The 13,190-nt window shown below is 41.1% G+C and overlaps 1 protein-coding gene across 2 annotated transcripts in view; it reads right to left on the bottom strand.

Moving 5' to 3' along the window:
* The window catches only part of sh2d3cb (SH2 domain containing 3Cb), a 53,172-nt gene that overhangs the window by 25,185 nt on the left and 14,797 nt on the right, over positions 1-13,190 (bottom strand). For both annotated transcript variants that reach the window (XM_072387231.1, XM_072387232.1), the window contains 4 exons: positions 5,070-5,103; positions 3,822-3,950; positions 1,791-2,173; positions 217-314 (listed from right to left, as the gene is read on the bottom strand). In XM_072387231.1, coding sequence (XP_072243332.1) covers positions 217-314; positions 1,791-2,173; positions 3,822-3,950; positions 5,070-5,103 — 644 coding nt within the window. The remainder of the gene's footprint in view (positions 1-216; positions 315-1,790; positions 2,174-3,821; positions 3,951-5,069; positions 5,104-13,190) is intronic.

The raw sequence follows: 13,190 nt of genomic DNA, 5'->3' as shown, positions 1-13,190 counted from the left end.
ACTTTAGCTGAAAAACCTCTGGGAAACTGGACCTGAGGAGTCCGGGGCCCATTTTACTCCCAAAAGACCTACCGTAAAAGTGATTCAGAGAGGAACAGGAGGTCGTGTTTAAGTCTCGCTTAGTGCATCATTATTGGATTGCAATCTTCAGACTTTCCTCTGCTACCGTGATACTTCAAATCCCTTTTTCTGTAGATGAGAAAGAGTTAAACTCACTGTAGGGAGTGGAGTGGGAGGTTTCTCCAGCTGTCATCAGAGACCGGCTCTCCTGTTCCCTGTTAACTTCTGTCCCCTTGTGGTGGAGACAGGAAGGACTGCATGGAGACAGAGAGGTGACAGATGGTTATCAGATTACAGGAAACTGTCTCATGTTGAGCTTTCACATGTCCTGTTTTCTTTCTGTCAAACGAGTAAAAGAACAAAAAAAAGAAAGCTGTGTTTTTGCATCACGTTGCACTTGAAACAGAGAAAGAGAAAAGCAGCTAAACATTCAAACAAAGTAACATGATAGTTAAGTTTCATTAGAGTGGAAAGATGTGTTGTTATTTCTCTGAATATTTCCTGTCAAATCATCAGTTCAGACATTCACAACTTCAGTGAAAGTATTTTTGGGTGTTTGAATGATGCGTGTTGGCAGAAAAACAGCTGAAAGGACGTGCTGCACACTTGTTTCTTCATCTACCGGAAAGACATCATTGCTTCTGATGACTGTATTTCACTTCATCAGAAAGATGAAATGAAAATATGGGGAATAACCCCACATATCAGACCCATCTCAGTGCCTTCAGTCTGAATCCAGGTGACACTCTGGTCCTTGAACGCAACTTGAAAACAAATAACACTATAACGCTAGTTAAATTAATACTAATAATGTTTAAATCTAAGTCACGAGTTTCCCAATCTTTGATCATGTGATTTTCATCATTTATTTTCTACTCATTTTTCTAAAAGATAAGAGACAACCATCCAGAAACACTGCAGAACTAACAACTCACTTTGTGAGTTTCTTATGCTGCCATAACTCATAGTTAAAGGAGAATCTGTTTTTAATGAATAAGTCCAGTAAAATTACAGTTGAAAATGTGTCTTCTTTAAATTAATTAACTTAAATAGATTGCTAACTAATCAGACAAGAGATAAATTGTTTGGAATTGAACGAAAGAAGCTTTTTAAAATGGTCCCTTTCGTCCTGTGCTGAAGAAATAAAACTGTTCAAATAAAAACCCTTTTTATAGAAAATTAATTAATTAATTAAAGGATCCTAAGTTTGCTTTCAGTGTCTTCACAACTATATATATAAATCTAGACTTCAGCAACAAAATAAAGAAACAAAATCTCACTTGTCAACAGTAGCATCATTAGAAATAGTCATTTTTAGACAATATCCACTGCTATAAAATGCCATTTTAAGTGGCATTAAATAAACAAACAAATCAATCACTGCATAAATAAATATCAAATAAATAAATTAAATTAATATAATTAATATACATGTGTTCACATAGTTCAATAAAGGCAGTAATTTTATCTTTTTTAAAGAACTTCTACTTATTTCAGGGTGCTTTGGTCTAATGCCACATTTACCATGCATCTCTTCTTATTTCCATCCTTATATTCAAAGGAAGTCACGTGACTGAGCTACACGGTTTCATTTTCAGCTCAGACTTTTCCTGGTGGCCGCTGTGGCTCTCGGGTTCCTGCTAACTTTGTGCTCCTCACTTCTGCTGCAGAGATTTTGTGTGGAAAGTGAAACAAAACTGAGCAGATTTGGGGAAAGAGTCAAAGCCAACCTTTTCAGACAGACCCGCTCCTCTCCTCCCACGCTGCTGATCTTCAGCCCTTCCTGACTGACAGCGGTGCAGAACGTCGTCTCCAGGTAGCCGAGCGGCAGCGTCCTGTTCACCGGCCGGTGGATCTGAGCATCACTCCACTGGGTCAGAGCCACCCGGCTGCCCACGAAGAAGTGAACAAGAGCCGGTAAGGAGTCGAAGGCCTCACCCTCCAGGCTGTACTGGACCCGGTTGTACATCTCACAGGACTGAACCCCCGTCTTCCTGATGAGGAAGTGAAGGGTTTTCTGCTCCCAGTGGCTGGTGAGGACAAAGTCGCCCTGACTGGACTGAGAGTCCCTGATGAGGAAATCCCCATGGTTCACCACCAGGCTCTCTGACACCTGAAGACATATTTTAATCCTTCTTTGTTACTGAAATCACAATATGAACGTTCGTGTGAAAACAAATGTACAACAGATGGTTCATGGTGCTGAATAGAGCATAATTTACTGCATTTTTGTGCTCTCTGCTTGGTATGAAAATGATGCCCCAACTCCAAAAGGCATGGCTTGAGATGTGGCATCTTTCAGAATAAAGTTCTCAGTGCACAAACCAGCCCTTTCCTTCCTTAATCCAGTTTTATGTCTAAGGCCAGAGGGTTTTTAAGATGAAAATGATAGAGAGAGATTTCGTAAAAAAAAAGGGCTTAACTGGTTGAAATATGCTTTTTATTCTTCCCTAGACGTTCTTATCTAAGAGCATTTAACTTGCATCATGAAATACAGAATGCTGTGTGTGTGGCACAGAGTAATATATCCCTTAAAATGAATTAAAACCACATGAAATCTTACTTAGATTTCAGTGTTTGCAGTGTACAGCTGATTGAGAAAATGTAAACCCAGCAGCTATAGTTCTAAAACACCAGTATTATAGCTGAACAAACTATCAAACCAGGCTGAGTTTGCTTAGAAGAGCTCACATTAAGAAGCTTCCCCTCACTACGTCACTTACATCGACACTTTCGGGGGAATTTTGCATGATGGTATTGGTTAAACACAAGTTTCCTGAGTAACCTTTTGTTTTCATTGGTTTGTGGGTTAACAGATACTTGACTTGCTAGAAGAGATAGTAGAAGAGACACTAGAAGAGATACTAGAAGAGATATTAGAAGAGACATTAGAACAGATACTAGAACAGATACTAGAACAGATACTAGAAGAGATACTAGAAGAGATACTAGACACTAGAAGAGACATTAGAAGAGATATTAGACACTAGAAGAGACATTAGAAGAGATATTAGAAGAGATACTAGAACAGATACTAGAAGAGATACTAGAAGAGACACTAGAAGAGATACTAGAAGAGATACTAGAAGAGACACTAGAGGAGATACTAGAAGAGATACTAGAAGAGATACTAGAAGAGATATTAGAAGAGATATTAGAAGAGATACTAGAAGAGATATTAGAAGAGATATTAGAAGAGATACTAGAAGAGATACTAGACACTAGAAGAGACATTAGAAGAGATACTAGAACAGATACTAGAAGAGACACTAGAAGAGATACTAGAAGAGATACTAGAAGAGATACTAGACACTAGAAGAGACATTAGAAGAGATACTAGAACAGATACTAGAACAGATACTAGAAGAGATACTAGAAGAGATACTAGAAGAGATACTAGACACTAGAAGAGACATTAGAAGAGATATTAGACACTAGAAGAGACATTAGAAGAGATATTAGAAGAGATACTAGAACAGATACTAGAAGAGATACTAGAAGAGATACTAGAAGAGACACTAGAAGAGACACTAGAGGAGATACTAGAAGAGATACTAGAAGAGATACTAGAAGAGATATTAGAAGAGATATTAGAAGAGATACTAGAAGAGATACTAGAAGAGATACTAGAAGAGATACTAGAAGAGATACTAGAAAGTCTGCACTTGTTCTTTATTTAACTGGCACTTTCACTGTTTGTGTTACGCTAAAATAAAAACCTTCTGAATCCAAAGATATAAGACTGTGTTTGTGAGGCCGACCTCCCAGGGGATCCGTCCGTGGTACCAGGCGTGGCTCTTCAGGTCGGTGCCGCTCAGCTTCAGCTCCTCCTCCAGCTGCTTCCTCACCTTCTCCGACGGTGGCTCCAACCAGAACTTCTCTTTGGAGAACTTCAGAAACATCACAGGTTCACGGTCAGAGACAACCCCCACGTGCAAACACAACAAAGACAACATGAGTTAGGACCACCGTGGGATGCCTGCTGGCTTCGGGTCAGATCCCAGCAGAGTCAGTCTGTCTGCTGCATTTCCTCTGCTTCTTTACACCTTCCTGCTCTCACTAGAATCTGGACCAAACTCTCCTCCTTCCTTGAAAATGGGAGCATGTAGTGAGACTGCAGACTTCTCTGCTCTGCTTTTGTGTGATCGTGTGTCAAAAAGAGGACAGAGGTGGGTGAGAGGGGAGGGAAGGGAAGGGGGACGGACCGCTCTGGCATTCCCACACTGGCATCCATGCTGGCAGCACCAGGGGCCCAAAACCCAGACCCACGTTGGAGTCTTGGCCTCGTCGCCCTGGTAACGTCATTGTGAGAAGGGGTCATCACTCAGCGGCCTTTGTCTGTCGTGTCTTTATACAAACAAAACCAAAAGATGAAGCTCCTGTATATCATGGGTTTGTGTTGAGGATGGGCTGGGAATGCTTTTGTGTTGGGACACATCCCTTAGTTACAGTTACTGCTGTTTCGGGCACATGTTGTGTTCTCTCCACCCCTTCTTGTTCTGACAGAATGGTTTGTCCCACGGTGATCCAAAAGCCGGGCATCATGCCAGGACCACTTCAAAACAAAATGCTGGGGTGTGTGTGTGTGTGTTGTGAGGTGAAGCCCTGGAAGCTGCTGCTGAAAAGCTTTAATTTCATTAGCATTATCATTCATTTCCAGACTGTCCCATTTAGGCAAGTGTGTGTGTCAAGTCTCCAATTATAAGTCAGTGAACTGAAAATTCTCGCTTCTCTCGTCAGAGGTGCTGGCTGCACTGGCGGTAACCAAGGCGGCATCAAAGCATGTCACATTCTCCAAATCTCTTCTGTCGCCGTCCTGATAAAATTAGTGCGTCACAGCAGGAGACGTACGGCTGTTTTAATTTTAAACTTTACTCAGAAAAGCAGCACAGCAGGAAACCGAGAGTTTGATAAGAGGAAGTAAGAGCAGAAGCAACTTGGAAAAATGTGCAACGACAAATGACAAAATGAGAGAGGAAGATAAAAATGCTGATAAAAAGGAAACTTACTTTCACATATTCTCCGTTGCTGTCTGTCCCACACCTGAAAACAGAAAGAACCATGAGAGAAGAGCTGTATTTCAACCCAAATCAATACTCAGCTGACATTTCTGTATGCCTGAACTCTCACTGCGGTTTAAAACATGTTATTAACCATAGAGAAATGTTTCTGAGCAGGATGAGAGAGCCGTGTGAGTCATGCATTTAGCTTGATTTTTATTTCACTGCAGACAGGATGAATCTGAGATATTTCATGTTTGATCTCATCAGCTTAATTTAATTTATTCACATACATCCATTACTGCATTTATGGTCAAATGCAAAAACAAACTGATGCTATTTCAAGTGACTGTAATCACAACCAAGGAGCAAAGATGTTCAGAGGATCTCCAGTTTGTCCACAAATGTGTGAGAAAACCCTTGATGTGATTAAAAACAATGTTCCTGAAAGAAATATGGGAACGAATTGGCATATTTCTCCCTCTACAGCGCAGAATATCATTAAAGCATTCAAGGAATCTGGAGGAATTTCAGTGTTTAAAGGACAAGGGAGCAAGCCTAAGCTGGACACCCGTCATCTTCAAAGCCAAATGTTAACCTCGTCCAGAGGTGGCATCGACTTCTCTGGGCTCGGAAGCATTTGGGACGGATCATTACACAGTGACCGGTCGGTATTCAGTATAATCCGAAGAAATGGAGCAGAAGGAGCACCCAGACTGTTGTCAGCAACCAGTCCCTGCAGCCAGGCTCTGTGGTGGTATGGGTTCTTGGCAAAGCTCATTTCCACTGCTGTGATGGCAGCATCAATGCAGAAAAGTTCACTGAGATTTTACAGCAACATATGCTGCCTTCAAGAACACATCTTTTCCTGGGACGTCCGTGCATTTTCCAACCAGACAATGTAAAACCACATTCTGCACACATTCCAAAGGCCTGGCTGAGGAAGAGGAGGCTGCTGGACTGGCCTGTCCCCAGTAGAAAATGTTGGAGAACTTTGAAAAACAGTGTTTCCCATATTTTACATATTAGGCATTACAAGACATTTAATGCAAGCTGGAAGTATTTTGGCAGATAATCAGAACTCCCCGACAAACCGCTGCCATCACAACCACTTTGGGTGTTTTTGTAGCAGAAGTAGTAGTAGTCATACGTGTTTTTTTCTATCTTCGTTATGTCCTCTTGCGCAACTCTCTGAGAAAAGCAGTGAGTTCATTCGACACCACCCAGCAACAACTTGCAACACAACAAACTTCTCCAGGGGGGATGGAGAATGTTTCTGCTGCTGAGTAAAACCTCATATCTTGCAAACTTTTTCAGGCCTGACGCAGAGGAAAAATATTTTTCTCCCTGTTGTCCATCCAGTAATCGCACCAGCTGGCTCCTCATCAAGTCTGAAAGCTTTGGGAGTCACAAAACTCCACTCAGCACCCGGAGGACCACTTTCTAACTGACACTATAAAGAGGAAAAACACCCAAACTGCAGCAGTTTCTTACTGTGTTGTGTCAGTGAAACAATTCACATTGGCAGAGGGAAACTTCTTTTTTCTGTCATTCTGTCCCTCCTCAACTTGCTGCATATTTTCATGAGTCAAGGGAGGTGACCTTTTGTTCCCAAACACAAACTCTGAGAACAGACGGCACACGCACACACAGATGTGAGCGCACAAGTAAAACGCTGCATGAGAAACTCCCATGCATTCAAAAGGCTCGTTAACCAACCTCATGTTGATGATTTTAGGTTGTTGTTCCTGATTGTTTCAGATTATCAGTAAACCCACTGGGTTAAAACATCAATTATTTAGATAATTCCAAAGACTGGACTAAAGTCTTGGATATTCTAAGTAAGGATAGACAGGACATGCATCCTGTTTTCTCATAACAAGGCTCAATATAGTGATTCATCCTTTGAACGTATAAAAACTGCATAGATACTGCAGCCGCATGTTTATCTTCCTCTTTACCAAACAAATGGTCATTTTCATACGAATGTGAAACACTCACTCAACAGCAGATGACACCTTTATAAGCCCTGTGACAGGATGGTTTTAGCCAGAAAAGGGAAATTGAAAAACTATGGTGTTGGTTTCTACTATGAATACCAACAAAACACTGACGATGCAAGTTATATAAAGCTCACCAAACTGGAAAAACCCTGAAGAATGATGAAGGTCTTAGTTGCCCCTTCTAAACTCGTGTAAGAGGTGAACCCTTTAATGTCCTAAACGAGGGGAAAAAGCAATGCAAATATGTGTCTTTGCATTTTTGAAAAGAGCAAGAATCTTAAAAATGGTTAACATATTACTTGCAGCTCATCCAGAACTCAGCTGCTCGAGTCCTCACTAAAAGTGGAGCACATCAGTCCAGCTGTGAGGTCTTTACACCGGCTGCCGGTCCATCAGAGGATAGACTTTAAAGTTCTGATGCTGGTCCATCAGAGGATAGACTTTAAAGTTCTGATGCTGGTCTATAAAGCTCTGAATGGTCCAAAATACATCAGTGACCTCCTGACCCACTATGAACCTCCCAGACCCCTCAGGTCATCTGGATCCGGTTCTTTATCAGTTCCCAGAGTCAGAACCAGACTTGGAGAAGCTGCATTCAGCTTCTATGCTCCACATGTCTGGAACAAACTCCCAGAAAGCCTCAGATCAGCTGAAACACTCAGGATTTAAGTCCAGGTTGAAGACACATCTATTTTCGGGTGCATTTGAATAAAGCTTGAGTTTCAAAACGGAATCATATTTTAACTACTGATTTTATCTTTCATATATATAATTTTTTCTGATTTTATCTATTGTTCTTATTTCCTTCTTTTGTTTAAATTTTAAATCATGCTTTTTATTTCTTCTGTTTTAATGTCTCTGTAAAGCACTTTGAATCACCTTATTGTTGAATTGTGCTACAAATAAACTTGCCTTACTTCATAATCAAAAGATCAAACGTTGAAAGAGTAATGAAATAACATGTTCTCACTCAGCTAAACAGAGCAGTAGAGATAACTCAGGTTTACTTCAGCTAATCTTGGACAAGGTACAGTAAACTAAACCCTAACCCTCACCAGACCAGGTACATGTTGCACCAGGACAAACGGAGCCAAAAACCACAACCTGGCACCCTTATTATCCTCATTTGTGACAATGTGCAACAACTGACTTTAACTACAATTTGAGCACATCAAGCAAAGCACATCTCTACAGACAAGGATCTAAACATGTCTGGAGAATGCATCAGTATCAGTATCAGTACCACTACCTCCAGCATGTGATGTGAGCACTCTTCCATTTGAGCTGATATCCCTGTGAGAAAGTCTCAGTTTACACTGTAGTTCAGTTGAGATTCATCCGTGTTAAGTTTATCCAGCCTGTATTTGTCTGTATTTGTTCAATTAACTGTGAAACACTCCAGAATCTGTTCTTTATATGTACGAGTAGGGATGGGAATTGTTAAGAATTTAGCAATTCTGGTTCTATTATCGATATCGCTTATCGATTCGTTTGTCTTATCGATATCACTTATCGATTAGTTTGCCTTATCGATATCGTTTATCAATTTGGTTCTCTTATCAGTATCGGTTATCGATTAATTTCTCCTATTGATATCACTTATCGATTTGGTTCTATTATCAATATTGCTTATCGATTCCGTTCCCTTAACGATGCCGCTTATCGATTCGGTTCTACTATTGGTATCGGTTACCGGTTAATTTCTCTTATTGATATCACTCATCGATTTGGTTCTATTATCAATATTGCTTATCGATTCCGTTCTCTTATCGATGTCGCTTATTGGCTCGTTTGTCTTATCGGTATCACTTATCGATTTGGTTCTATTATCAGTATCGGTTATCGATTAATTTCTCTTATTGATATCACTTATCGATTTGGTTCTATTATCAATATTGCTTATCGATTCCGTTTCCTTATTGATGCCGCTTATCGATTTGGTTCTCTTATCGGTATCGCTTACCGATTCCTTTGTCTTATCAATATCGTTTATCGATTTGGTTCTCTTATCAGTATTGTTATCGATTAATTTCTCTTATCGATGCCGCTTATCGATTCGGTTTTCTTATAGATTCTCATCCAGTTATATAGTACAAATATATCACTCTCTATATCTAACTCTGTCTCACTCTTGCAGTCCTCGTCAACTAAATGTTAACATCAGATGGAAATTATTCAAACAGTATGTCGATAACATTATTACAAAAGGAGGTTGAAGGTCTGGCAAGAGTGACCCCCCCAAGCAATGCTCTGCTAATCCAGTGTGCTCCACACATGTAGATTCAAATCCACATTTTGGTCATACATTTACCGCTGGAGACACAGCCACCGATCAGCTGTTTTCAGCCTGATCAGCCATGACCACTGACCTGCAGATCACTCTCAGATATATTCGATGTGCGTGTGATTCCGTGACTGAAAAGTTGCACAAGCAGACAGCAAATAGGCTGAGTTACTTTTTACTTTTCAGCACTTCAATCTTTCACAAAAGTAAATTCACAGAAGTACAATACTGTAACGGGTGGTTTATGGACCCAATTGCAGTACAAAGGAGTCAGAAGACAGCGGTAAAAAGTTCAAGGCTTTACTGAAACTCTCGCAGACAGACAAACGGTTTAGAAACCGGCAAACAGGAATCAGGAGAGGAGAGGCAAAGTTCTTGGTCAGGGACAGAAGGTCGAATTACCAGGAGGCAGACGAAGCAGGGAATCAGGGACAGGCGAGGTCGGTACCGGTAAAGCTGGCAGGAGAACGCTGGAAAGACTTGCATGGCAAAGAAATATCTGGCAAAGGATAGAGTGTGGAGCTGGTGACTATATGCTGGGCTGATTGCATGTGATGAGAGGCAGCTGTGTGCACAGGTGAGTTAACTGATGAGGTGTGTGTGGCTGACAGGCTGAGTGGGCAGGGGCAGGATCAATGGAAAATTACTGATGGTTGGATGACTAAACTGTGACAAATACTGTTTAAGTAGAACAAACCAGTATGAGGCTGTGGAGCCACAACAGTCATCCATGATCAACAATTCATGTTGCTCTCAAATCAACTTTAAAGATTTGAAATTTGAAACTTAGCGTTTGAATATGCAGTTGGCTCCATATCGTCTTACTTACTTATATTGTAAAGCACGTGTCTTATAGCCTTTGTTTTGTGGATTATGAGCAGCATCTCCTGACCCTGTCTGTATGACATGGGACCTCTCGCACATGAAGGGAGTGATTTACCATCTGACTCAGATCTGCGCGTACAACACAGGTTTGACTCCACCTGAAGGAGGTGCTCCCATCCCTCAATGTGTCCGTTTAGTGACTGGAGTAAGGCTTTTAGGGACGATTCATTTGAACATGTACAGTGGTGGTTTTAATTGTAATCATGTTCATGGAAGGAAGTTCAAAGAAGTGATATTTTTACTCAACCACCTGCTAACTGTATGAAACTAACCAGAAACTTACCGTAACCAGGTTGCAAATGACCTCCAAAAAGGTAGTTTGCAACCAAATAAACTAACACAGTTTGACAGACAGAAAATAGGATTTCTGCAGCAACAAGGTGATTCCCAAAGAGCTATTAGCTGAAAACTTGGCATATCTCAGCATGGTGTGCAGTGTGTCCTTAAAACATTTGAGGAAACTGGACAAGTGGAGGACAAAAGAAGAAGTGTCAGGCCTAAAAAACTATCTGCAGCAGATGAACAGGATCTGAAAGTGATGTCCTTAAGAAAGAGGAAAAAATCCAGCAAAGACCTGACAGGACCTGAGAGATGCATCTGGACCTTCAGCTGATCCATCTACTGTTGGCCCAAGCCTCATCAGAAATGGTCTCCATGGAAGGGTGGCTGTCAAGAAGCCGTTCTTAAGGAAGGGAAACAGGGAGAAAAGGCTGAGCTGTGCCAAATGACACAAGAAGTGGACTGAAAATCAGTGGCAACAGGTCTTATGGAGGGATGAATCCTCCCCAGAGCCCGGACCTCAACATTATTGAAGCAGTGTGGGATCATCTGACAGAGAACGGAACAAAAGGCAGCCCACATCCAAAGAAGAGCTTTGGGATGTCCTTCAAGAAGCCTGGAGAACTATTCCTGAAGACTCCTTAAAGAAATGACAGAAAGCTTGTCTCAGAGGGTTCAGGCTGTGTTGGAGAATAAAGGAGCTCAGACCAGATATTCACTTTAAAGCTTGTTATATACTGTCTTTCCATTTATATGTTTATGTATGCTCGTCTTTCAGTAAATTGTTGTACCTATTCTCTGTATTCCTGGCAAATGTCTCAAGACGTTTGCACAGTGCTGTATGTTTAATACCATTCTGTTAAACATTATCTTAAACCTTCTGCCAGCTCATCTGAAAAGATATCATTCTGGAAACATTAACTTGTAATAGCAGGAAGTCTTTGAAGCACGTCAGACTGTTCCTTGATTATTCAATCATAAAAAGTATATAGCTCTGTGGTGCCTCTCGACTGTAATCATAGTTTAGCAGAAAGTCAACCTACCACTTGAGCTAATTCCCCTTGAAAGATGGGAGAGAGGAGAGGACCTCAGTCAATGTGTGAAATTATGTTTCTGGACGAAACTCGATCCTGTCATTGTCCCAAATGGTCCTGAGTTACTCTTATCCCGTCCACCTATATGCACAGCACAGGTTTGTAATGTTCTGCGCCAGATCCTAGTCCACGGTCACCACTTCCTCCACTGCAGTCCTGCTCTGTTTGCTGTTCATGCTTCTGCTGGACTTTTAGTTTGTTTTAGTTAATTAAAGTCCCTCCAGTTGTGTCTGTGTTTGGGTTTTCAGGTTCAAGCACACCATGTGAAAACCTCAGGCCACAAAGAAATAAAAAAATCAGGAGACAACGGGTGACTGAGGCCAAGTGCTCCCCCATCCTCACAGAGCATGGAGAAAGGATTGTTTAAAAAGGCACAATCCCGTCTGATCTTTTCCTCTCAGAGGAACACCTTTTTCACCGAGGCAGTGACAGGGAACTGCAGCAAAATTAAGAAGAGTTACTGGGGTCCACAGATACTCAGAGCCTCTCTGTGAGGAAGGCATCCCCTCCTCCTCGAGGCTGCGCTCCCCAAACAACCATCAAATTTTACACCACTTCCTGCTGCTCAAACCAGCAGCTCTTACACCACTAAACAACATCCACACACACAAAGAAACACTGTGTCTCAGATCTTCCCATAAAAATCCTAACAACTGTGACATGTCCTCCAGACAAAGAGTTGACAGCAATTACAAGGAGGAAAAAGAAAGAGTCGCTGACTGTTTGACTTTTTAAACGAAGGTCAGGTTGGCCTCAATAACCACTTCTGCTTTGACTGGTTAAAACATAACTGCCTCTCCGTTATCAGGTGTAGAAATCATGAGCTGTAAATCTGTTGAGCTCTGGTGACGGTGCTGAGTTTAGGCGATTAAAACCAGCCTCATAATAGTCAATAGACACGAGGTAGGACTGTTGGTCAGTTGAAAAGGCAAGAACCCAGCCTTCATAAGACAAAAAGCTTCTCCTTAAGCTGCTAAAATGCCTGTTGTATAGATATTAATGCAAACTGGACAAACTTAGGAAATATTTTAATGTGTTTATGGTCTTCCTAAAGCTCTTACTTTTAGGTTTAGGCAGTTTTAATGTTCTTTACTTTCTAATAACTGTATCTTTATGGCTTTGGTGGGTGCAATAGATGCCTGTAGACAGACCTGCTCACACCTTTCCCTTCAGCTCTTCCTGTTTTTCAAACATGCGACACACGATAAAACTCAGGCTGGAACTAAATAGGCTGGATTATGAAAAACAATGTTTCTATTAGTATCCTACAACTTTACCGGATTAATTGCTCTGTGTTTAATACCAACTCTATTTATTCAGCGGGTTCTTTTACACAGAAAATCAACCATATTGGTGCCATATTGGGACACCAACCACAGTAAATGGGCATGTAGAAGTACGTTTATGAAGGTTTCTGGGTAAATATTGGAGAAATGGAAGATCATAGTTATAATGTAGTGAAATAATGAGAAACTGCACCTTCTGCAGCCTTCTTATATGGATGCTTTATTTCTGTTAGACAGTGGATGACAGCATTTAACTGGTTTCTATCTACAACTCCAACACTAGATGTCAACGATTGTTA

This window comes from Leuresthes tenuis, unplaced genomic scaffold (genome assembly GCF_036924035.1).
Source record: "Leuresthes tenuis unplaced genomic scaffold, fLeuTen1.0.hap1 SCAF_6, whole genome shotgun sequence".
Taxonomy (NCBI): Eukaryota; Metazoa; Chordata; class Actinopteri; order Atheriniformes; family Atherinopsidae; genus Leuresthes; species Leuresthes tenuis.
The sequence above is the reverse complement of the archived record's forward strand: the minus strand, read 5'-3'. Positions and strand labels throughout refer to the sequence as shown.